The sequence below is a fragment of the Diorhabda sublineata genome, chromosome 10, assembly GCF_026230105.1.
Source record: "Diorhabda sublineata isolate icDioSubl1.1 chromosome 10, icDioSubl1.1, whole genome shotgun sequence".
Taxonomy (NCBI): Eukaryota; Metazoa; Arthropoda; class Insecta; order Coleoptera; family Chrysomelidae; genus Diorhabda; species Diorhabda sublineata.
Genome location: NC_079483.1, coordinates 15,524,575 through 15,551,328, shown reverse-complemented (window position 1 = coordinate 15,551,328; position 26,754 = coordinate 15,524,575). Strand labels below are relative to the sequence as shown.

Genomic DNA, 26,754 nt, shown 5'->3' with positions numbered 1-26,754 from the left:
TCTTAATTATGCGTTGAAAGAATGTATCGTGAAATTAATCATTTATATGAGTAAATTATTTTAAAAAATACAAAAATAGAACAATGTAATGTAATTTGGATGACTAAAATATAATTTGTATTTCAATTAATTATTTCCTGAACTGGGTTATATGATTTTAGATTGCGAACATATCAATTAAAAAATATTACATATAAGTATATACAAACCTGGGATACTTCTTAAAATAGAAAATAATATTCGCACTAAATTGCAAAATGATGAATATTTGATAAACACTAGTTATTACAATTTGAGAGAAATCTAAATAGCTGTAGTGTACTAGTTCCAAAATAGTTTCCGTAGAGCTTAATTCATTGGATTTTCAGATTGTTTTTGTTCATTTACAATTATTTGTTGTATACATAGACATCTATCGAATAGAAGCTAAAACTAATAATAGTTCTAAGCTCATAGCTTTATTGAAAAATCAAAATTTATTAACATTTAACATTTAAAAAAGAAATCTTTAAAAAAGGGGAAAGGAAACTATAGAAATTATATACTACCACCATCTGTTAAACATAAAAGTAAGATGTGAAATCGTTCGAAAATAGATGTCACCACATAATAACGTATGACGAATGACAAGCATTGTTAAAAATCATTTAAGTTTTGTTGTTTAGTAATTTACATGAATTCCCTTTTATTTTATAAATCATGCGTAACAATGCTCAAAGCCGCAAACAATTTCTATAACCATCTAATCTCTAGATCTAGACTAGATTTCAAACTATGGCAGCAGCGGCATGTGATATAGAAGAGTTCCTGACTGGTCCTCTCGTAAAATGGGTACGAAATTGTTTTTGTAAATGAAATATTTAAGTAATCATTCATTTATTTGAAGATATCTACATGTGTAAAGAAACCTGAAAGCCTTCAAGTTTATGAAACTTTTTTTGACGGCTCACCAGTAAATGAAGTGCTTCTTCAAATCGACCCCGAACCATCTCAACCAGTGCCTTCAATATCGAATTTACAAGGACTTAGTATAACAGCAGCTAGGACGAAAATCTTCCACTGTATAATCAAAAATATAAGAGCAGTCTATGAAGATGAATTGGGACAAATCATTATCAAAGTACCTGATTGTGTGGTACTGGGTAGAGCCCCTGCATCACAAACCGCCCTAGAACAGTTAAAGTTACTAATATTACTGCTCTTAGGATGTGCAGTACAGGGACCAACAAAGGAACTTTTTATTTCTAAAATAAAAGAATTGTCTGTAGATGATCAGCATGATATTGTCGAATGTATTAAAAGAGTAAGTATGTTTGATTCCTATATTTTGATGTTTCCATTATACACTACTGGTCCAAAGTTTTTGCTCACACCATAATCCATTCATTAAATTTCAAAATAAAATATATTGAAAAATGGGTCATTTCATATGAAATCAACATGGGATGTAAACATGACCCTCTCAAAATTTAACGAAATTTGGTATAAATATCTCAAATGGTTTAAAAATATTTGGGATATCTGAAATTGTTTTTATTTGTTATGTATCAATCAAACTATAGGGTGGGCAAAAACTTTTGATCGGTAGTGTGAGTTAAAATAAATATTCTTGTATCTAAAATTTGACAATAATTTCAGGTTACTGAAGATCAAAGTATAGTTCTTACTCAAGATTGGATGGATCAGGAACCGCAGAAGCTGTATTTTCACATTAGAACCCTCACTGGTGAAAGGGATAAAATGGTTCAACAATGGGTTATTGATTTAGGACAGGAGACCAATCCCATACAAAGCTTGAGTGATCAAGGAGTTGAATCAAATCATTTGGCAGTTGAACTTGCAGATTGGAAAGCTCGTATGAGGAAACAAAGACAAGAGTTGTATGTTGATTAGAATACTTTTTTCCATTAAAATAATTTCTTCTCATTTTAATTTTATTCGCAGAGAGGAAAAGACTGAAATTTTAGCAGAATGTAGAGAAGAGTTAGAGCACGTGAAGAGTTTACTGGTAAAACTCAGGTTAGAAGTAAGTTAACACACAGTTATTCTTTCAATCATATAATAATCTTTATATAATTATAGAATACTGAATTACTAACAGAAGCTAGAAGAGTTAAGGCATATAGAGACGAAGTGGATTCTATGAGGGAAAAAATTGAAAGGGCGGACAGACTGGAAATTGAGGTACAAAGATATAGAGAAAGACTTGCAGACTCGGAATTTTATAAAGTTAGGGTAGATGAGTTAAGAGAAGATAATAAAGTACTCTTAGAAACTAGGGAAATGCTAGAAACACAATTAGCTCGAGCAAGACAAAGAAGTGATCATGTACTAGAATTGGAAGCTGAATTGTTGTCAGCTAAGCAAGCAATCAATGACGTTGTACTCGTAAGTAAAGAAATATTGTCAAACCTTTTATGACATGTATATGATGGTGTATGGTGGTTAACACTTATACCGCTATGTGTATTATTTTTTTTATGTAATTTTATACAATTAGGACCTCAAAACAGTTTTTTATAATATATAAAATATTTCTATTTCTAGTTCTAGCATAATGAGACTTAAAGCGTCGTTTGAAAATCAATGTATGTGTTTTTGTACTGCTATTCCCTTTTAATTTTCTTCTCTATATGTTTCTCCTATCGGAAATGTTTTGGTCAAAACAGTTTTTCTATTCTTTCTACACGTTCCCATGCAATGTGTATATCAGTTTAGTAAAGTTAGCGTTAAAGTTACACTTTTATAAAATACATATAAAAAGGTCCGACCATTACCTAGAAGCCCTTAATAAAGATTCATGACAACACTTTTTTCTAAACCAACTTGTTTCCTTCCTGCAATTCCCTGTGTATGCCTTTGAATATATTCCAAATTTTGCAACAGACCCATCCAAATTGATATGCCAGAAAACCTCTTTATCTGTTCTAAATTTTTGCTTCTACAATGATCAATTGAAAACTGCCTCGTTTACAAATAGCCGAAAAGCATCTCAAGGAGTCATTTAAGGATTTAAATTCATTTATGGACCATCATTTCCAATGAACTGCAGATGTTTTTGTTCACCAACATATGGTCTCCATAGATGTTTTTCTTTACTTTTGTCATCATTTTTTTTTCTTCGCTCTTCTTTGACTCCAATGTTGTTTATACAGAACACAAATGGCACGATGTCTAATCGTTCATTTAGGTACCAATAACGACTATGTTTTATGTAAAATACAGGATCTGTAAAATTGGCGCTAGCCTTAGCCTGCCACCAATAACGTTACTGGCAAAGTCAAGATGCTGGTGTCATGACAATGTGATAGTTAAAGATTGAATGTAAAAATAGGAATAAAAGTGTCTGATCTATAACCTAATTAATAATAAAAAAAACTTTAAGAATATCCAAATTTATGTCAAATGTTTTATATCTAAAATAATCTCTGATGTTATATTAAATTCCCACGTTTTCATCTTCCTAGGAAAGAGATGCAGCCAAAGATAAAATTCAAGAACTCCTGGACGAAAATATTCAACTACAGCAATTTCAGAAATCTGCTCTCCAAGATTCCGCATGTTTGAATGCTTCCTTAGATTCGGATTTGGAGGAAAGTAATTCTGGAGATAACAGTTTATCAGAACAATTAACAAGCAATGCGCAGGCGCGTGCTTTGAAATTGGAACTGGAAAATAAACGTTTATTAACATCTATTGAAGCGTTGAAAGAAAACAGTTTCTTAGAAAGTGCTAGTAAAATTTTAGAACTTGAAAAAGAGAAGAAAAAATTATCTGTACGATGTGAGCAATTGGAAGAAAATTGTGAACGGTTGACCCAACAAAAAGCAGAACTGGAAAATTTGTTCAAAAATGCTATTCAAGAGACTAGAAAGCTCCAGGATTCTTTGGATACACAAAAAGTAAGTAAACTACAATTATTTGTGATACAATTTGGTATTTATATCTACTTTTGAAAAATTCCTTAAAATGTGGTTATCGAATCCAAGTTGCATTCACTTAAAATGTATTGCAAACTTTAGAATGAAAATATTTCAATAATAATATTTCAAATAGTTTTCAAATACTCAGAGGCAAGATCTACTAGAAAGCTTTTTGAGCTGCAGGTCCGGGCCCCCAGCTCCGATTAAAAACAATTAAATGAAAGTTTAGGAAGGATGTAATGAAATTTATGTAGCTTTCTACTCGATATTTTTGTATATTATTCAGGTGATATCAGACAGACAAAATCAAGAACTCAACAACGAAAGGTTACGCATTGGTGAAATGGAAAACAACATTGACAATGTAACAAAAGAAAAACAAAGGATACAATTATTATGTGATACAATCAAAAAAAGGGCAGACGATGCTGAAAAATCCCTTACCGAAGTAACAGGACAACTGCTAACTTTACAAGCAGAATCTGAGAAATGGAAAGAATTTGAGAGAGCTACTAGTCAGATGAAAGAAAAAGTAGAAACCTTAGAAAAAGAGAATATGAATATGAATAAAGATATTGGAAAACTTAAGGAGGCTTTAGAGGTTAGTTTATACAGTTTATACAGTTTTCATATTATGATGTTCTTCTTATTTATTTAAACAGTTTTTAAACGATGGGGTGAATTTATACACATGATGTATCTTACTTATGGAATTTATCTACAAACTTACACTAAATACACTAAACTATCCATTAACACTTATTAATAAACATTTATATAATTTATTGGTTTAATTATTACTATCCTAATGTGTTCACAAAGACACTCAATTATTCACTGACTTTGGCTGCTAAACTCTCGTTTGTTTATATCTAATAGTTTTCTAGTTAATTCAGGCTCAGATCTCTAGAGTGTCCTAATAAAAAGGTATTCTTAGAAATTATCTCCATAAAAACAGTCATAACATAATGTAAACAGGTAACAAAGGTGAACAAATCTAACAAAAAGTACCCAGCACTTCCGTCAAACTTTCGCATATATCAACATATTAGAACAGGACCTGCCCCACGGTCTATATCATTGAGCGAGTTCGTAATAATATATTCCGTTTATTTTTGTATAAGTATTTCTGTAGTTGATCTGAATGTATCTTTCAGCTTGAAAGTATATAATACAAAACAATATACAAGTACAAGATACAGTCGATTGCTTGTTAGAAACGTATCTGAAATTTCATGCTTCAACTTTGAGTAGTTGAGTAGAGTAAATATGTATTTTTAGGCTTTCTTAAATTTTTATTTCAGTTTAACGTGCCTCAACAGCACTGGTCATTGACACATAAAAACAATCATATGATACATAAGTCGAATTAAGGACTGTTACAAAATCTATTATAATGCATAAATTAATTATATTTTCTTATATAGTTTGATAGCTTTAAAAAAACTCTAGGATTTTTTTATTTCTGTTAAGTGTCTCTTTTAGTATCAAACTAATGATATACGGTGGAGGTGTCTGCAGTCAGTGAGGATGTGCTTAACAGACACAGGAATGTGACAACTTTGGCAGACAGGAGGACTTTCTGACGATATCAAATAGCTGTGGTGTGTGTTCTATGTGGTTGATGCGGAAACTTCTTATTGTCACATCTTCTCTTCTATTCAAAATTTTTGAAGTTGGTCGGTGATTATAGTTATAATTGAGAGTTAGTACATATGGTAATATGTTTATGGGGAGAAAAGATGTGTTTGAAAGCTTGAAGGATACTGTATAATTCACCAGTGTAAACACTAGACGTCAAAGGTAACCAACACCCACCCAATTACACCATTTGGTTTTTCCAGCCTTTTATGGATCACTAGTTCATATTAAGTTAGAAAGACCAGTGTAATTTTGTAAATGTGATTGTTAGTGTAGGGGTAGAAGGCAGTATAACTATACATGTAATTAATTTCTCTCTGAAGAAATATTAAATCTTGTTTGAATAATAACCTTATGCTACTATTAATTTGTCCCATTTACCTCAAACTTCTCTTAATAAATTAATTTTATTCATTTTTTTCCATAATTTGAATTTTGTAGGTGAAAGATGTCATCGTTGATCAACACATGGAAAAAATAGAGAAACAAGAAAAAGACATCGAACGACTAACGAAAGATAATGAAGAATTAATTGCGCAAATAGATAAATTTTTAGAATTGGAAAAGAAAGCTCAAGAATTGCTATCCCAAGTGTCGGTGAATACAGAAACTATTTCGACATTGCAAAAAGATCTGATCAATGAAAAAGTTACTAGTGAAAAATTGAAAAATAATTTGGATAAACTAGGTCTCAATGCGGATATTTTGGATAATGATGTGTCTTTTGTAATCGAAAAGATGTTGAATAACAACGAATTATTGAAAATTATAGGTGAGGGATTCATACCATAATCAAAAATACTTATTTCATTAATAAATGAAAATATTTCAACTATTGAATCATCGAATAGAATCAATAATATCATTTTACTCATTTTTTCTTTAATAGGACCTATGGTCAAGGACATTTTGGGCGAAACTGAAATAGTTAGACAAACTGCTACAGAAGAACGAGATAATCAATGCGAAAAACTCTTAGCTGAAATATCAAATCTCCAGATATCTAACGATGTACTCCAAAATGAAAACGCTAAGTTGAAAGTTGATATCTCAACTCTAAAATCTCAGATTAATTCATTGCAAACTCAACAAACAGCTTTACAACTTGCCAATAGCCAGTTAGTAGCAGAAAAGGATGAAGTTAGTATTATTTATCAAATAGAACTAATTGTATTAATAAGAATAATTTGATACGTATTATTTGAAATACCAGATGGGAGGAAGCAACTGATAATATTTTTCTGAAAATTTGTTTACAGGTGTTGTGTACCAAGACTGTAACGTCATTATCTACAACAGGACAAATTTTTTTGCTTTTCAATAAATTTCCATATACATTGCAATTTGAATGAGTTAAGTAATGGTGTTATGAATAGATCTGGGTCTATCTGTAGTGTATGGTCAATAAAATCCATCACTCATTGAACTCTGTAAACTTGTGTATTTTTAATTGTTATTTTCATAATTCTCACTATCCCCTGACGACGTTCAACTAGTGTTAATAAAGCTTTAGTACTTGAAGTTAAAAGCTTGTTGAAGATCCTTTTAGGTAGACAGGCCATACACCCCGCTTTTAATGGGGTAGTCCCGTTATTTTAGGCTTTTGGGGTTGTCTCGTTGGTTTACGAAAAGTCCCGGTTTTTTGATAGTAATACGAAACTTTGAATTACCTATTTAAGTTTTATTAAGTAAGTAAAAACTGTTACTTGGTAATTTCTTTTTACACATTCGGTAAATATTTGGGTAATTTCCATGTTGATGGTTCGAGCGAATTTCGATCATTCTTGTGATTATTTTTACAAAATGCTCATAAAAAACAAAAGTGTATTGAAAAAAAATAGCAGTTCCCACAAGTATTTTTGAAACAAAGAAAAAGAAACACAAATCAATCAGGACATTCAAGTGAAACTGTTGATTGAACTGTCATTGGTATACATGTTGATAGAACATTTATACTAGTATTTAATTGTGAATTTGTTTTATTTTAGGGAAAAAAGTTTGTAAGAGGATATTTTAAAGTTATGTAAATAACTTGTTTTGTTGTTAGTGTTGTTAATTTCATAAACATAATGAGTGTTTTGTGTAGTGAATTAAACATCCCAAAAATATTTTACACATTTTGATGTTTTAAAGGGTTTGAAATTTAAATGCAAAATAAATGTTGAAATTTCCGGCAGATTTGAGCTCTTTCCTGTACCCTATACCTCAACCGCAAAAATAATCTGTCTGTCCCATTTTTGAACAAAGTTTTTATTTATGGCCAGCCTTCTTATAGGTTTTCTCTTCAAATAAGATAATTAATTTTCCCCCGAGTAAGCATGATTTATATCTTTTAAACGTTGAGCTAACCTGTATTGGAAGAGTTTTCTTTCTTAATTTTTTTTAAAATATGGAAAATTTATGTGACAATGGCATTGTCATTTTTTTGAATACCTGCAGTCATAAAATTAATTTTGATGCAACAAATTAGCATCAAATTTTGAAATATTCTAAGTTTGATTCCGCTATGTTGATGAATCATTGTAACCAGTGCTATAATTTTGTTTATCAAGACATTAGAGATTGATTTAAATTTTCTTTTATTCACATTTTTTTGTCATAAAGATTATTTCTAGTAATTATATACTATAATAAATTGAAGTATTTGCTTTTTCACATTTTCATCAAAATGTGAGAAATTTAGTGACATTTTTGATATACAACATCTTTGAGATACATTTTTTACAGAAAGTAAAGCAACTGCGCAAAATTTTAGTAAGTAATGAGTGCTATTATAATTTGTGTAATTGTACTGTGGACACATTGCATGGCTAACAACGTCTTGGTTTGTTTAACAATCGTTTTAAAGTTTTAAAATACTCATGTACAGTTAAGGTTCACGCCAGCATGGCGACATGCGACAATTGTCGCCAAATCATCATGATTTTCATAACATTTTCGGAAACCTAAAGTTTTTTTATATGTTTAAGATGTCTTAGAAGAGTTTTAAATGCCTTAGTTACATCAATGAAGCAGTCAGCAGCAATGTCAATTAATTTAACTTAATTATTTTGTTTTCGAACAGTAACAAACTAACTGATTGATTTGTACCATTTCAATATTTAATTAAACAATTTTATTTAAATTCTTGTCTTTTAGTTATGTAAGAAACAACAAATCCAAAGCAAACAGCACGACACTTTATTGTTAGATCAAGTCACTCTGAGAACCATACATGAACAACTCAGTTTAGAATATGAAGAAGCCAAAACCGAGCAAGAAAATCTTAAGAAGATTGGTAGAGATTTGAGGTCGGAAATGAGGACAGTAAAAGAGAAAAATAGTAACCTTGAAAGTAAAATTATTGATTTAGAAGCTGAAAAAGAAATATTGAAGAACGATGCAAAAAGTTTGGCAAATTTGAGAGCAGAACATTCTAAATTGAAGGTAAAGAATTTTTTAATTTTCACTTTGTTATATATTTTTGGGCTACAACTAATTCCTAATTTCATCTTCTTCTTTTAGGACGATTTTAGAAATCTCTTCACTGCAAGCGAACGTCTAAAACAAGAGTACAGGGCAGTACAAGAGGAATTGAAGAATCTTCGAACGGAATCGCGAAATTTGAGACTTGGTCGAACGGAAATGCAGGGAGAGCTCAACCTAAGATCGGACAGAATGGCCAGTCAGCAATTGGAAAATGCCAAACTTCAACAAAAATGTGATGTATGTTTTTTATAGGGTAGCACATTAAGTTTTTATTATTTATTAACATAAATCAAAAATTTTCTCTCAAACGTTTCTAAAATTTTCGTCTAGCCATTTCCCTTCCATCATGTGCTGCTCGTGTAGCCATTCTTATTATCTCTCGACTATTATATATTATAAACATAGAACACTTTTTCACAGAAGAAAGATAAGTAACTAGTAAACTATTCCTCATAAGATATACCACTTGTTGAACTCATCCATGTCGATCTGATCTTCTTTTCAACTGCTGATCGATTCCATCAGCATCTTCATTAAGCTGTCTTGCTTCCAAACAGCAAGTCATTTGGCACTACACAACAGCTGTCCGACTTAAAACCTCTTTGACTGCAGCTTTATTGGATTTCCGCAAAATAAAATCAAAGCTTCCTTTGTATGTCAAAGAAATGTAGTGATTATCACTCCTCTAGAATTTTTGTCACTATTGTAATTTACTAAATCGTTATTATGATATCTATACTTATACCTGGTACTCTTCTTGGAAACGTCATGACTATTCACGCATTCCTTACACTTTCTGCGTCTGAAGTCACTGTTGCCGACTGTTGAATCATCGATTCCATTACCATTATTGCCAAATCGCCTCTAAATTGATCTGAAGTAGTTACACTGTCTAAAAACAAGTTACATAGAGACATCCCACATTTTAAAACCAGCCCTTATCAATATGGGAGCCATCTCCCTATCTCCGTTGATACCTTTGGATTTCAATTCTGTGTTCCAGCTCTCTTCAGAGCTCTGCTATGAATACCAATTCATAATATACAAGAGTTTCAATATACTCATATCCCCCATCCCCTTAATATCCACCACCCAATCTGACAGGCTTGTCTAACCTTTGAGGGTTATGGCATGTCTCCAACCATATTACTCCACTTGAAATATTATTCTTCTTAATCCGTGAGTGAGGGATTTCCATTGTATGCTAGGATCTTATCAGCAGCTGTGTGTGTCTCCAAAATTGTCAGGTCAACGGTTAGTTCATTGTCCCTAAGTCCAGCGATCCAGCGCATTTCTATCGCCGTTTCGCCAGCCAGCTTATAAAGTGCCTTGTACCTTTCCACATATTTTGGTCTAACATAATATAAAAATTTACAATACAAATTTTTAGATGTTATTTGAAATGAACCAATCTTTGGATTCCGATAGACGGGCACTGATGGATCATGTATCTCAACTCCTTTCTCAATATCATTCTCTGTTGACACATTCTTTGGAAGACAAACAACATTACCACATAGAAGAGAAGTTGTATACGGATAAAGTTAACAATTTATGTAGACAAAAAGAGAAACTTGAAGAGAAAATAATGGAGCATTACAGGAAACTGGATAATGCTTCTTCAAAAAAGTAAGATGGCTTCTTTTCAATTTATTTTAGAATATTGTTGTAGTTGAACTTTGAAACATTACTTTCTATTTAACCCTAATATTTTTAAATACAGTTTGTACATACTTTTGCCTTGCGTAACACTGAAACCGTGTCATTCTGCTTTCTTTTTAAGGGTAGATTTTTTGTTTTTGATCGTCTTAGACCTATATTTCCACAACTGGCTCATCTTTCCCTAAAATATCTTCAATTTTCCTCTTCAGGTTGAGTTGCAAAGTTTGGATGCTTAGTCTCTGACCATACCAAAGTGTCATTAGATCCTCACATACTTTAATTGTGAAATCTCGCCTTGTAACTGCTTTTTCATTTACCCTTACGGTATTATGTACATATATGACATATGCATTCACAAGGCAAGCTCATACCTTACGGCTTTTAACTTAGGAACGCGGGGCACGACCTTTACCAACCTAATCCACGTTCATAATTAGTTAAGGGCTCAATATTTTACAATGCAAAAATATACCATTATACTCTGTAAACGGCTTCTATTCTAATAATAATATTTAATTTAGGGCATGATGCGTACTGGTTTAATTTTGCTATGGACTTATATACTAATTATTACCTATTACTATTACCAATAATTTTGTTACTCATTGTGGTTTTCTTCTGTTTATTGAAGTTTTATTTTATTTGTATCTTTATTTGGTTATTTTTATGTTTTTTAGTTTTTACAAGCTTTTGTCTACAAATTGTAACAATTTTTTAACAATAAAGTATTTATCTCTCTCTCTCTCTCTCTCTCTTAGTAAGTAGCAGGTTATACAATCCAGAAAAGTATTCACGTAACTTCGATGTTCATGGAAATCTTTTATTAATTTGTATGGAAAATTATACATAAAGGCTCCAATAAATCATTTATTTGAAAAAACTGACAATATTACTTTGTATTTGACAATAAAAAAACTTAATATTTTTTTCTAACAAGAGAATACAAAGTTCACTATAGTAGTGCTCTTCAAGAATTATTCAGCATTATACATAATCCTAAGCGCTCCAAATACCAAAAGAACTACACAAAATCTAATTATTTATTATTTCAGAAAAGGTTTTGGTGCTACCCTAGTCCGAAGAGTTAGAAAAGCTGGTTCAGACATTATTAATAAAGTCCCTAGTAGGGTGAGTAGAACTATTCAAGTTTAATTAACTATAGTTCATTTTGACATTAAATTAGTACGTTTCAATTATATAATAATAATTTATCCACAGTATAGAGTATATGTTCAGTTTATGGTTTACAAACATTTCGAATATTTTTACCACTTTTCTATATTGCTGTAGTTTTGAGACTAATAAAGACAGTGACATGCATCAATCATGGTATGATTACTATTTTGAACAAGTTTCTAGCTCAAGAAATACTAGAGAAGATGCATTTAAGTATAATTAATATATAGATATTTTTTTCAAAACTCTACTTCCAATAAAAAATTATTTTGTCAAACTAGTCAAAATAAAAATCAATTTTTTCTAGAATCGCCGGTCTTGGCACGAGGATACTGCAGCTAGATTGACTCAATCTCAATTGACATTATTAAATGATGGTTCGGGTGAATCGAATGGAAATAATTCCGACAATAGTAACGAAGAATCAACTGTTCAACGATCAGAACCATTTAAACGAAGTGTATCTGGAGGAGGAAGCCTACACGGACACAAACCAAGAGATGAAGTAGCTTTAAGAAGATCTTCCTATAGAGATTTGGCCTCCCATAGAAATAGTGTTGCTGGTAAGTTTATTCCTTCATTTTCTGTGTTAAATCTGTTGGTTATAGTGGGTTCAGAGGGAAAGAACCATTTTGTTAATAAATATATGGGTTATATTCTAATGAAGTTAAAGGAGGAATATGATAAAGTAGGATTTGAAATAAATTTTGAAAAACAGAATATATTGCACTATCGGATGAAACAGTTAATAACCTAGAAGTAGATGAAAACTTGATATTGGAAAAGGTAGTTAAACTCAAACATCTAGGATTTGTCATCGCAAAGGATCCAAGAACGAAAGAAAAAATAATCATGTGATAAATCTCAACCGATTTGACAATTTTAAGCTATAAATAAACCACTACAAGTGAACCCCTTATCCTTTAAAAAAAATCCCCGCTCCAGGACCCTGGGCAAAGATCGACAAAGAAAAGGCGGACATGCAAAACACCTAGCGGAAATTTTCACACCTAATGATAATATAGATGACCAAAAAATAATGAAATCCCTAGTTCACAACTTCGACACTATAGAGCTGACAGAGATGTTTACTCTTAAGCAAATTAAAAAAGAAATATTCCGTTCAAATAACAAAAAATCGCCAGGATCTGACTAAATAAGCAAAAAAATACAGAAAGAACTTTCCCAAAAAGGTATAATAATGCTAACCATAATAACCAAACCCCCCATAAAATATAATTTCATATCCATTTCCCATATAAATCTAATCTAGACTCTAATGTCTTTCATACTATTTTAGTTTTTTTCGTAATAATTTCTGAAAGTGATCCTTTCTATTTGGGTATGTATTTGTAGTTTATTTTCACCATTCTGATTACCTGAATATCTTTTTTAGTTTGCTGCGATATTTCTATTTAAATACGAATTCCAATTTTTTTTCAGGCGATCAGGTGTTTGTGCAGGATCCTAACTTAAGTTTGGGTTCGGTAGGTACTCGCCGTACCGTTTATCTTTCAGAAGAAGACAGTACCCCAGTACCACCTCTATCTCAAAATAATCGTACTTCCAATACTCCTCCTTTATTAGTGTACAATAGAATATCAACAGTGATTGGAGAACCTCAACGTGTATCCACGCCTCAACCTCAACTCTCCGATGATGTTAATAAAGAAACAACTAACGGTGAAAAAGAAAAAATCCCGAAAAATGCAAAGGAAACGGCTATCTGGTATGAGTACGGTTGTGTCTAAGGATAGTTAATTTATTTCGAAAAAATAACGTAAAACTGACTAATAAGCATAACTAGAAATTTATCTATAGAAAATGGTGATAACCTTTTTTTTTGTTTTGTTGTATAACTATGATGAGTGGTCTGAAGTCTGAAGCCACTACTAGGATAGATCAGGTACATAATGTGGGTGAAAAAATCCAAGTTACCACATTTTGGAAGATAGGAATGTCTGAAATAATACAAAACGCAATATTTTCATGTGTTCATGTTTTTTTAAATCTTGACCTGGTGCCACAAAATTTTCAGTTTAGAATATCCAAATTGTGACCAGATAAAAGAGAAGATAATAGCAAATTATTTGTTCAAGTAATTTGAGATTTTCTTATATCGTTCTATCTTTGTATGAAAGGTAATTAATTGTCATATATTAAGAGAATCATTTACAACGAAATTAATATAAAATTTAATTATACAAAATAACAATTTTTTTTGTTTGAATAACAAAGTTCACAATCATTGTGACAAGAATAGTTTCTAAATTTTTTTAACACTTAACCAAATTTGTGATGTTTTTTAATTAATACTACGATTGTGATATTGGAATTAAAACTGAATTAGTGAAAGGTATGGTTTCATTTTAAGCGACATTCATTGCATCTTTTAAGATATAAAACTGTTTATTTTTTCCATTCAACCTTTTCAGAGCTAGTAATCTATAATTTCTGAAATCCATTAGAATGCGCGTTTACTAGTCTATTTTAGTCAAATGTAGCAGTCAAATATGGAAAAGAGCCGGGACAGCTTCACTGGTCCGACTATAGGAGGATGTCATAGTAAAAAAGGTTTTAAACTGCATAAAGAAAATGTGTTGGTACTTTACTTTTTATTAATTCAGTAAATGGTGTGAATCTCAAGTCTTCCTTTCATTTTTGGATATCGATACTATATTTATGCAAGCAAAAATATACACTTCACTTCAAATATTGTGTATTAGGAGATTAAATTTGCTATTCAAAAGTTAAAGATAACTTAGATATACACTTTACAGACAATTTATTTCATGCATTTGTGTAATATTAACCATTTACATGTATAGGCATATATCAAATGTAGTATTTTATATTAAGACGATTTTTTCTACTTTATTATACAGAAATATGCAAATTAAACTAACATACAAATCATTTCATAATAGTCATTAATTTAATAGCTGCCCCTAAACTCATGCCGCCCTAGGCCCGGACCTCGCAAGCTCAGGCGTAAATCCTTCACTGGTTGCCCTTCGATTTTAAGTTTAAATTTTCTCTTATAAGTTATTCGTTCTTTTGTTGTATATTATTTTAATATCTATTTTTCTTAAAAATCTTATTTCTGTACTTCCTGTGTATTTTGGTCATTGATTCTGTGTCCATATGTTAATATGAGTATGGCTATTTTTTATGTATTTCTGTTTTTATTCGTTTTGGTGTTTTCTTTTTAGCTAGAAAGGGTAACTTGATGCGTTGAATTATCTTCCAGTTGCTCCAATCCTCTAGTTTATCTCTTGTATTCTTGTTTTATTTTCAAACTAAGGTACTTGAAGGTTTTATTCCTTGAAATTTGATCTTATGTGTCTTATCATTCCGGTTTATCATCATCTAAGTCTTGTATTCGTTTATTATCATCATTTATTATATTTTTAAGTGCAATCTATCAGAGGGGTCGATCGACGTTCGATGAAGAATAATTCTTCAATATTTATTACCTTATATGGCCAGAAAGATATTTGTTTCAATTATTATTATCGAAAAAAAAAACTGGCGGAGGTGATGGCATAAATTGAATGCACTTCACATATTCAAGTAGATATCTCCAAAAAGTTACCTAAGTCATATTTTCTGCACAGAATTTTACAATTACATTATTAACGGTCATGAAACACTCTGTGTAATGAAGAGGAAAAGATATTAGAATTGATTAGATTTAAGTGTGGAGAAAAAATATTTTATTAGAAAACTAAACATAGAGGTTTTCTACAAATAGTCATTACAGAGTATATCCAGTGATTATATATTTTTTTTACAGCGTTTCATTTTTGAAAATTGTCTGAAATCGCTAATATATACATAATGTACAACTAACATTTTTATAAAAAAAATATAAAAGAATATACTAAAAAAATTTGGAATGCCATTTTCAGAAAAAGATTAACTAACCTCAATTTGTAATCCACTTTAAACAGTCTCTTAATTAGGTGAATCTATTCAGTGCGACATTTTGTATTTGTCTTAAACTAGTGTCTATTTTCAACCCTATTTAAAAAAAATTAATTATAAATGCCTTTGAAACACTTCTCAGGCTAAAAGCCAGAAAAAATAAAATTTGCAATAATGGCAACTTCTGCATAGAATTAATTAGACTTCTCCTGATCTAGAGGCCAGAACTAAATATAACTTCCACTTTTTGCAGGTAATACAAAACCCTTACCTGGGCGTAGCTGCTAAGATACTTCTGCTATTAAAAATTTGCCAGAAACTAAATGTCAAAGGCAATATACCTTTAGTTTCAGTTTATTTAATAACAGAAAACGAGTCTCCTAGATTTACAACAAAATTTAGGATATCCAGACTCAGGAGGCAGCCCTGCGCACTCCGGATTCAATGTGTGTTGGTGCAAACCTGTTTGTGTTTATTCTCCAATACCAACGCGACGATGTTCCTTACATTCGTTGGCACTTGCAGGTAGTCTAATGATCAATGCATGAGGGAATGTGGTAGCCGAGTATAGCCACTTTACCATCGCGATTGTTATTCTTTTCTTGGATTTCTTGAAACCCGAAATTCTGATAAAAGCTTCCTTATCTTCAGGTGTCCCTCATGGAAATCGACCTCCACTTGTTGATGTCACCCGGTGTTTAGACTAGATATAAATATTTTTCATGAACATATAAGGTTATGAACAAGAGGTGGCAATGTGGTTTTTATTTTGCTAAGCTTTAGTGGTATAATTTTTAGTTATTATTGAAAGAGTAGACGGAGAGTCTACACAAAAATTATTTGGGTTTTATGTCTCCCGTTTGCAGTATTCAAGTATATCAATCTACGGGCAAATAATACTTTTAAACCAACGATTAAAAATCCAGCTTACTAACAAATTATTCAACAATTTTTTTTGCATACTCGTCATTCGCTGTTTCTCTCATCACACCTTTCCATACAAGCGCTTCATACAACATAATTGAGTGGCCTCCCACAGTTGGGGCTCTTACGTGGTCTGTAAACCCCAGCCTCTCATATGCCTAAATATTATATGGATCTGACTGGTACTATTTCGGTGCCGGTGTTATCAAATCTCACACGCTATCGCCTATCTCTGCTCCCATTCACTATGATTGTCTAAATCTTCTGTCTTGCAATCTCTAATCCATTTTTTATATACACCTATATAATATATTGATTACATTATTCATTTCATCCATTAAACCATACGGGTTCTCATTCTCCAGGTATATGAACATATCTTCTACAAATGCTATACACCTGGTTTGTCTTCTCATTCCGACCCTAAGTAATTCCTCTATTATCAAAGCCCATGATGCCGTGAATAAAGCATTCTTCACGTTTATTCCTATCGCAGCACCCACCTTTTTTTCGTTTTCTCAGTCTGTTCTTTCACCCAGCTCACATTTCCTTAACAACTGGATCACCTTATTGAAGAGTGGCGAGAAGGCACATGGATCTGTATTCCGAGGTTGGAATACATGATGCCGTCTGAGTTTCGGAGGTACGAAGAATATTTTTAGTTTCGTTATAATACATACTGTCAAAGATATTTCAATAAAAAACTTAAAATCTATACTTAATATTCGTGATATTTTTTCTTTAAAGAGTGGCATTCAAAATATTTTTTGGTACCCAATATCTTGCCAGAATATTATCTTGACTAACACATTACCCAAAAAAAATTATTTTTTACTAATAAAACATAGTGTTCATATGAAAAGAAATTAGGTTAAAAAATTTAACTTGCTCTTCCGATGTTATGGTTTTATAATTTTCCCTAAAACGCGAACAGTACAAAACATAATTGTAAGAGAATTGTTTCACATCTGCACATTGACTAATTCAAACTTCATTTTTTCCTTCAAATAGCAAATCTGCAAAAAAATATTTTGAACCACTGATATTCCTTATAAGTAACTATACGAAATATTTTCATTTATCTAACCAGAGGTTGTAACAAGTAAACAATGGAAGCATTCCATGTTTGACCATGTAAATTATAACAAAGTTCGAATTTCGGAACCCTTAGTGATATTCATACTGAACACACTGTTTACATTACCACTACACCAACACTCACAATTACACTGTCGGACAACTGAAGTTAAACTCAGTTAACTGAAAGTAAACCTTCAGAGACTGAAGGTGAACTCAGTTTACGGGAAGTAAAACTTCATAGACTGAAGGTAAACTCAGGTTACTGAAAGTAAACCTTCAGATACTGAAGGTGAACTCAGTTTACTGGAAGTAAAACTTCATAGATTCAAGGTAACTCAGTTTACTGAAAGTAAACCTTCAGTGACTGAAGGTAAACTCAAGTTACTGAAAGTAAACCTTCAAAGACTGAAAGTAAACCTTCAGAGACTGTAGGGGAACTCAGTTTACTGAAAGTAAACCTTCAGTGGCTGAAGGTAAATTCAAGTTACTGAAAGTACACCTTCAGAGACTGAAGGTAAACTCAGTTTGCTGAAAGTAAACCTTCAGAAACTGAAGGGATATTAACTGGTGTCTATTAATTTGAAAATTCATATAAATTTACTTCCAAGTAAAAATTTTTTTAATTTGGGAAGAATGTTTCTTAAAAATTATAAAACCTTCATACCAATATTATGTGATTTTATAATCTGCCAAGATTTAACCGACAACTTACTAATTTTAAGAGTGTTTTTATATACATTACTAGAATAGGTACTAATTATATACAATTATTAACTTATGGCCACTTGCACCGTAAGGTTAACAATGATTTAAATTCAAAAACTGGCTTAATTCTTTTTTTTAAATTGTACCGTGTGTTAAACAAAGATTTTAGTTGATTTTATGTAGTCAAAATCTTGTGGTGCAGAACCACAGCCGCAGCAGCAACTCTAGACGTACTACTAGTACTCTCCATAACGTTCCTAAATAATTGAATAAAATGAGCGTGTCGTTACGTGGCGTGTTACAAAAGTCTACTCAACAATGTATTACGTGAACCGAAGTCGCATGGCGTGGGGTGGCGTTTTGCTAGTGGGTTTTGACCTTAAATGTTGCGGAATGAGTACTTCAAAAGTTTTGGCTATACTATTCATCGTTAGCAAAATAATATATTGTTGAAGGGATTCCTAATGACTTGTAAGTGTGTATTACATATATGTATCGTCAAAAATATGTATTAGAAAGGCTTATTTTCGGTTTAGGTAACAAAAAATAGAATTTTTAATTTTTTTTAGTTGGGAGAGCCACTTCTGTGGTGGTATGTAGATATCAAATGTTTAAAAAGTGAAGTCTCCCATACAGAGTTGTTTTCTTGATTTTTATGTTTGTTTATTTCTTTGTTTTCGATAACGTTTTTGAATTTTGCGAATATATTAATTGGTTGTATTTTTTCATTAGAAAAAAACTTTATGATCTCACGCATCGAATTTCACAAGAAACTCATAAAATAGAAAAAACACGAAAAAATTGCTTGCATAACTTAAAATGTGTGATTTGAAGATAAGTGTTTGTGCCAATTCATTCAATTTCCCTAGATCGGTGATATAACTTTAACTTGAACCGCATAAAATACGGTGCAAGCTATTATGATTCAAACCGCTGTTTGAACTTTAACAGCCTGTTATTTTAAACAGTGGAATCAGAGATTACGGTGCAAGTGGGCATTATTCAATCAAATCATTTTCATGCACTATTTAATTATAAGATTTTTTACCACATTTTTATTTATTAACTCATTTATGTAGCATACGATGATTTCCAGTGATAAATGTATGTATTATTTTTTGCTCCTTTTTTTGTAATGCACGATGATAAATTTTTTCACCGTTTATTTTAATAAAAATACTAATTCAAAATTTATTATTTCATAGGGTAGACAAATTTGCAGGGAACAGGCTGTGTTTTAAAGAGAAAAAAAGTAATTGTTTTAATAAGTTTGAGCATTTAACAATTTTAACAATCTTGTGTTTCAAAAAGTTTAATCGTTTTTCCAACGGAATTTCGAATAAGTGTATTAAAATGATATAGTTGTGACAAGTTTCACTACCTCTGACATGGAAATGGATTTACAGTATTGTCAAAAGCTATAGAAGAATTACAGAATATAACAAAGGTCACATACGAATGCGAAACATGAATTATGACGGCGACAAGTGAGCGGATTTTGAACAGCTAGGCTGGGAACGGAAAATCTTACGAAATATTTTTGGCCCTGTTTGCGAGAACGATGCGTGGAAGATCCGAAGGAATGCTCAGCGCTACACGTGTAGAGGAGGCCTTGTGATTGATACCCGTGCAGAGCCATATATGAAGGATGGCAACTGAGGAAGATCGCGGTTGTATGACGTTGAGGATGACCTGATCAAGCTAGAGGTTCAACGTTGGAGGCATCATGTTCAGAACGGAAAGAATTGGCAGTCGATTGAGAAGGCCTTGGTTCTAAAAGAACCATAGCGCCGGTTAAAGAAAGAACAAATAGTTTTTGCACATCTTCAATTGTGTGATTTTTTAAGAAGTTTTCTCATGTATATCTGCAATGCCGGCCAAAAGTTTCAGACCACATTAAAACAATATAATTATCTATCAATTGTAACGAAACCCCTTAGGAGGTAGAAAAGTAGGGCATAATCGCCCACTATTTTTGTCATTTTTGTTGGAGTTTCAACTACACCCAAATGACTCAACCGATTCACCTCAAACAAACAAATTCAACTTAACTCCAACAACTGGGAATTCAGTTGAGGGCTGCAACTCTCTCGAATTCCCATAGACAAGTCCCTGTCTTATCTTTAATATATAGAAATTTAAGTTGTTTTTAATTTATAATAGACGGGGAGCTGGCTACAAAAAACAGGGTCGATAAGGTGCGCGCCATTTCAGCTTGTAAACTGGCGGTTCCCACTTAATACATCACCGAACGCCACTTCTTAAGGTCAGCACAGGTCGGATATGAAAATGCCAGCCGGTTACAATAAATTCGTATCCAGAAAATAACCGAAATTACTTTGGAATTAACAATCAACCAAATGAATGATTATAACAGCTGTCATGCAATGTCTACACCAAAAAATAGTAGAAAGAACATAAATCCAATAAATAGTGTTGTTTCTCGTATCTTGATATATCAGATAACTAAATTAAATGGAAAGAAAACTTTAGGTATCGTTCCTCTTCATGGTCCTTCGAGCCGGGTTGGATTTGTAACCGGTCAATATGCAAATGAACGGAAAACCCCATTATTAGAGCTAGAATATCGATGTCTTCGTGGTTACTTTCCAATTTTCCTAATAATCCTATTACCTATAAATAACTACTTACCTGAGTTAAGTAAAAGTATCATCTATTAGCATATATTTAACTCTTTTTTGGGCTGATCTAGATGTAACTTCTATTTAACTGTTTTTATGTCGACCCAGGCTCACCAACTTAGAGGAAAACTTCATTTGCGAAGTTGTATGGTTGTGACTTTTGTTAAATTCACAAAACAAGAAAAAACAGATGCAGTGGGCCATTGCCCATCGAAAAAGATTTTTAAAAAGTTCTTTGGACCAACGCATCCAAGTTTAAGCCTTTCGGGTTCAAAATGAAGAAAAGATGATGCCAGTCTGTATAGTCCCAACAATCAAGCATGGCTAAAATATGGTCTGGGGTTGCTTTTTTAGAGATTGCACTGGCGATTTGATCAAAATTGACGGAATTATGAAAAAGGAACAGTACAAAAAAAATTAAAATAAATTGTTTTATTGCATGATTTAACAGTTCAATTAAACATTTGATATTTTCTTGGTGTTTTATTTCATTTTCTACTTGAATTAAGGTGATTTTAAAGTTTTGGCCTCCAGTGTATGCTTATAAATATTAATTATTGTTAAATTCAAGGAAATCTGTTAACCAAATTATAAGGTAGAAATCAATCAAGCGAATTTGAAATCAATCCACAGAATCTGAAAGTAATGCCTGAGAAGTTATTTCAAATTAAGAAAGGTGAATAAAAGGGAGTTTTAAACAAATATATATTTTTATATTATCAATAACATATATACTTCTGTTTTTCTTATTTATTTGCAGCACAGTTCCACAACAAAGGTTTGAGCGTTTCTTCTAATTTAATAGAATCTGCTGCGAATTTTCTGATACCATCTGAAAGTTTATCAGTGGCCATTTGATCTTCATTCAACATCCATCTAAAAGTAGGTTCATCGATTTCGATTTTTTCCAAAGAAGATTTTAATGCATTTTCTACACTCAATTTGGTCTGAAGATTTTCGTTGCTGGCTTCCAATTCACCCAGCAATTTAGGACTTATGGTCAGCAAGTCGCAACCGGCTAATGCTTTTATTTCACCTAAAATATTGAGAAAACACTAAATTAGATTGCTCAGAACTATGAAGTACCAAAAAGTTGTAACCAAAATTTGTAATCAATTTTAGGAATTTATATTTCATTTTTGGTTTTAGAACAAAAAATAACATCAAATTTTTCTTGTGTTGAACTAACGTGAATTAATATTAACAAATTTTGAAAAAGCCATTTAATTTGACAAGACTACATAGAATATTGTCAATGATAATGTGATACTCACCTACATTACGAAATGATGCTCCCATAACAACTGTTTTGTATCCGAATTTTTTGTAATAATTATAAATTTTTGTAACAGAAATAACTCCGGGGTCTTCTTCTCCGGGAAAACTCTTAACGCCCGTATTAGCGATATACCAATCCAAAATTCTTCCCACAAAAGGTGATATCAAGGTGACTCCAGCTTCTGCGCATGCTACGGCCTGAGCGAAGTTGAAAAGCAAAGTTAAATTACAATGTATTCCATGATTAGCTTCTAGTTCCCTATAAAATAGAATTTAAACTAAAAGCAGTGACGAAAAATTATTTTCGACATGAAAAGTTGTCAAAATTATTTTTTTAAAAAACCAACAAACCGACTCAAACTTTTTTTTTGAAAATTATACAAAAAAAAATTAAAAATAAACTTCTAAACAGGACTGAGGCCAATTTTACCAAGAATAAAGAAAAGTATTGAAAAAATCTTTTAAATTAGTTTTGCTGATGTTGATTTAATTGTAATTAAATTTCTGATTGAATTAGATACTTACCTTGCTGCTTGTATTCCTTCCCAAGTCGAAGCTAATTTGATTAAAATTCTATCTTTAGAAATACCTTGGTCTTCATAAAGTTGAATTATTTTACGTGCTTTTGCTACACTAGCATTTTTATTAAAAGATAACCTAAAAAACATACAATTCAAGACTCAAAAACATAGGATGTTTCAATTTTTATAGCAGCAGTTTTGCTGTAACTATTTCAATTAGTTCCATTCTGGCTTGTCAGTTTACTTGTATAGTTGTTTTAGTGAGACCCTGTTTGTCAATATAGACCTTTAACAACAGATTGTAAAAGATAATTCTGAAATTTTGCAACCTGTCTATGGTGATTATGTAGTAACTTTCGAGACTGGTTTTAAGTGATATGAGCGAATTAAAAGTGAAATTGAGTGAATTAGGAAACCACCTCAAAAACGTGCAAAAAGTGGATAAACTTAAACTGGTGACTGGTGCATTTGAAATTTCCAAAACGATGTATGAAAAGACCTGAAAAATAAGTCAATGGTTTTCTCTTTCATCATGACAATGCACAGTGCTACAAGTTATTTTTGATTAGCTAGTTTTCGGTTGCTAAAAGTTTCCTTGTTTGTTCATATTCATCTTCATTTCTATTTAGCACCATGTGATAAACAGAACAAAATAAAAGCTGTTTCTATTGCAGAAATGGTTTCAGTCATGAATTAAAGTCATCCATTCATGGGATAATTTGTTTTGAATAAAATAATTCAACATATTTTCTGATCAAACCTAGTATGTAGTTAGTACTAAGTCTTAAGTATAAAGAAGTAAATATGAAAAAGAAACCACAATCTACATTAAAAAATCATTCTGGAATTCAAATGTAGGCCTATAATTTATTTTAAAGTTTTACAATATTCTCATTTTTAAAGTATTTCTGCACACTATATTTAATGTCGCTTTCAAGATTAAATTAACATCTTATGAGGCTCCAATAAAAAAAGGTATCATTCAAATTATGTTGCCAATTTAATTTATAAAATTGTGTGAAAGTTTTAGTGAACAGAAACTTATTCAGTTAATGTATATGAAATGTAACAAACCTTCCAAAATAATATATAAAATTATTTTACCTGGCATCTACTTCAGTCGAAACTCTTCCAGGGACAATTTTCAAAATTTCCACACCAAATAATACACAGAGCATATCCATAGTATTTTCCAGCTTTTCTGAAAGTTCTCCTCCCAATTTGTTTCCATATTGAATAGCTTTTTCAATTAAAGGTTTGTATTGAGGCAGAGAAGCTGCAGCCAGAATTAGTGAAGGATTTGTTGTAGCATCTGTGGGTTTGAAGGCTTTCATTGCTGGAAATAAGTGAAAAACAAACTATAAACCTTTTCAATTATTCTTATAGATGATTACTAGTAATAACTTCCAACCACAACTAGTTTTTCCATTGTTAGTTGTTTCATGTTTCATAAGAGAATAATTATTTTACACTTTATCTTGGTGAATCTATAGAGATAGAATGATTTTTCAAAATTCCAGATAGATACATTTTTGTATACTTTTTTGAAAGGAATTAAGCAGGTATCATTCTACCCCCTAACTGAAATTGAAAAGTTTCAAGGAGCCAATGTCTCAACTCCTTTGAAGTCAAATGTAACCTTTCTTATTCAAATAGTTTTGAATTTATTTTGTGACGTTTGTTTCAATATGAATAATAATCTATATAAATATTACATTACCATTCATAACTTCTTTATTTAAGAAAAGGAAAATAGGAATCCCCAGAAAAATATTAGGGAGAGTCTAGGATGGAAATGGGAGTAGAGTAAGTGCACTTCTATTTATAAGATTCATGGATAGGATGACAGAAATAAGAAAAGATAAACTGGAGACAATAATGACTACAAAATCCTAGAACCTGTGAAAATAGGCGGATTTGTATATGCAGATGAAACTGTATAATAGATAATAGAACATACATTTAGAAATGGAAAACTATGGATCAAGACAATAGTCTACCTGTAAATAAAAGCAAATATAAAAATGGAAAAGGATGGTAATGAACCAATGTTTGTACCTATTCAATATAAAAAAAGGTCGAAAATTATATGTGAGTAATCATTAATTCATACCAAACTGTTTGAATAAAGCAAGTATTAGTTAAAAAAGTCTATTTAATATGCATTGTCAAACAGTAGTTCATAAAGGGCTATAAGTACATCTATTCCAATCATAGGTCATTTAAAAAGCCTATAGTAATGATATTATTTTTTATTTTCGACTTTATGTTCAATAGCATCTCATGTTATAGTTTACATATGTACCAATTACAGATAGGTAGTTGTTTTTCAACAGCATACTAAAATGTTAATATAAAAGTATGTAAAATCAATTTTAATGATCAAATAAGAATTTAGGGAACATTTGTAAATTAATCTAATGTAATAAATATTTCTTTCTTCACGACCTTAAGCAACTTCTGCATAATATGTATAATACATTTAAAACCCTGTTCTCATATTACAAGGTTAATGAATATCATACAGAAAATAAAATTTGTGTGTGCACTCATTTATTTATATGAGTTTTATTAAGGTACTTTGGTTAATGTAAATTATTTGATAATCACGAATAAATCACAAGGTTTTATTGGTTAGATAAGTGAATTTAATACTTAATATACAATTATGATAAGAATAACTTCAAGAATTCAAGTGACTTAGCATATACTGAAGATGAAATAAGAGGCGAACACAAATCAAATGTAGTTTTATATAGTATATTTTCCAAATATATAACACTAATCGAACAATAATTATGTTCTGACCTTGACCAATAACAACTTTTATGTTGACCCAATATTAGAACTTTCACAATATTTTTTTTAATATTTCGCAAATACAATTATAGAATGAGTTTATCTTCATCTTCAAATCAAAATTGTATCCAAAAACTACATTAAAATATAAACGAAAACTTAATATAGAACAGAATGTAATGACAACCTGTTGAATAGCTTACATGTTTGTTATTATTTGGAGCAAATACGTTATATTAACATTCAATTACTATTCGAATAGGACCAACATTTTTTCGAAAGTAGTAATTCAACTTTCAGAAATACAAAATATGTTTTTTCAAATAAGTTTGCTTACCCTCAAAATCTCCAGTGTCTGCAACTACAGTCGTTACAGCCTTAAGTTGTTCTAATGTATTCGGCATTTTTATGAGTGTTGTAACAGATATCACTATAGAATTTTGTGAAAAATATATTTACTAAATCACCACCACTGACACTTACGTTGATTAGTCCGCAACTGAATGATAAGCGGTTTTAAATGAGCTTTTGAAAAATCACGTTAGAGGTTATCGTCGTCAAATCTACCTTATCAACATGAATCAAGGTTCATATGTGAGAGGGACAGCCAACTCTCTGTTTGGTTGTTTGTAGTAAGGCTACTCTTGTTACGTCATTACCGCTGTTTGGCTAATTATTATAATATTTACGTAAACTGTATCCACAATTTTTTTTGGAATAATTTACGCAGCCCTATTAATCGGATTATTTTTTGTCTGCATTGTATATCTTAATGATTCGTATACGGAGAAAGAGTGGAATTTTTTCATAAAAATTAACTTGCGCCAAATAGATTATAAATGAAATATTGACAGTGCAATGTCACCGACTAAAGCAAATAATATTTTTTACCGTTGGAGGTGTTTTATGCAAAACTTTCTTATCAAACTATATACAAAAATACGGTATATCAAAATGTATAATCGTGAAAAAATTAATTATTTTCAACTTTAAGTCATTAATCATATT

General features: G+C 31.2%; 2 protein-coding genes across 3 annotated transcripts; one reads left to right on the top strand and one right to left on the bottom strand.

Moving 5' to 3' along the window:
• The first annotated feature begins 595 nt into the window (after window positions 1–595).
• Window positions 596–21,690, top strand: LOC130449997 (girdin). Of its 2 annotated transcripts, XM_056788158.1 has the most exons (16): window positions 602–831; window positions 887–1,303; window positions 1,639–1,880; window positions 1,945–2,026; window positions 2,083–2,388; window positions 3,468–3,902; window positions 4,210–4,524; window positions 6,006–6,336; window positions 6,454–6,704; window positions 8,292–8,318; window positions 8,703–8,990; window positions 9,069–9,269; window positions 10,423–10,661; window positions 11,747–11,822; window positions 12,178–12,433; window positions 13,314–21,690. In XM_056788158.1, the coding sequence occupies exons 1-16, from the start codon at window positions 775–777 to the stop codon at window positions 13,619–13,621; spliced, it is 3,831 nt and encodes a 1,276-aa protein (XP_056644136.1). In that variant the 5' UTR covers window positions 602–774; the 3' UTR covers window positions 13,622–21,690. The 2 variants fall into 2 exon arrangements, with proteins under 2 accessions (XP_056644137.1, XP_056644136.1); XM_056788159.1 differs by lacking the exon at window positions 8,292–8,318 and having other exon boundaries at window positions 596–831.
• Window positions 21,691–21,839: 149 nt separating this feature from the next.
• Window positions 21,840–26,395, bottom strand: LOC130449998 (transaldolase). Its single transcript, XM_056788160.1, has 5 exons — window positions 26,084–26,395; window positions 24,052–24,283; window positions 22,952–23,083; window positions 22,423–22,685; window positions 21,840–22,184 (listed from the first exon to the last, which is right to left on the bottom strand). The coding sequence occupies exons 1-5, from the start codon at window positions 26,148–26,150 to the stop codon at window positions 21,895–21,897; spliced, it is 984 nt and encodes a 327-aa protein (XP_056644138.1). The 5' UTR covers window positions 26,151–26,395; the 3' UTR covers window positions 21,840–21,894.
• Between the last annotated feature and the right edge of the window lie 359 nt (window positions 26,396–26,754).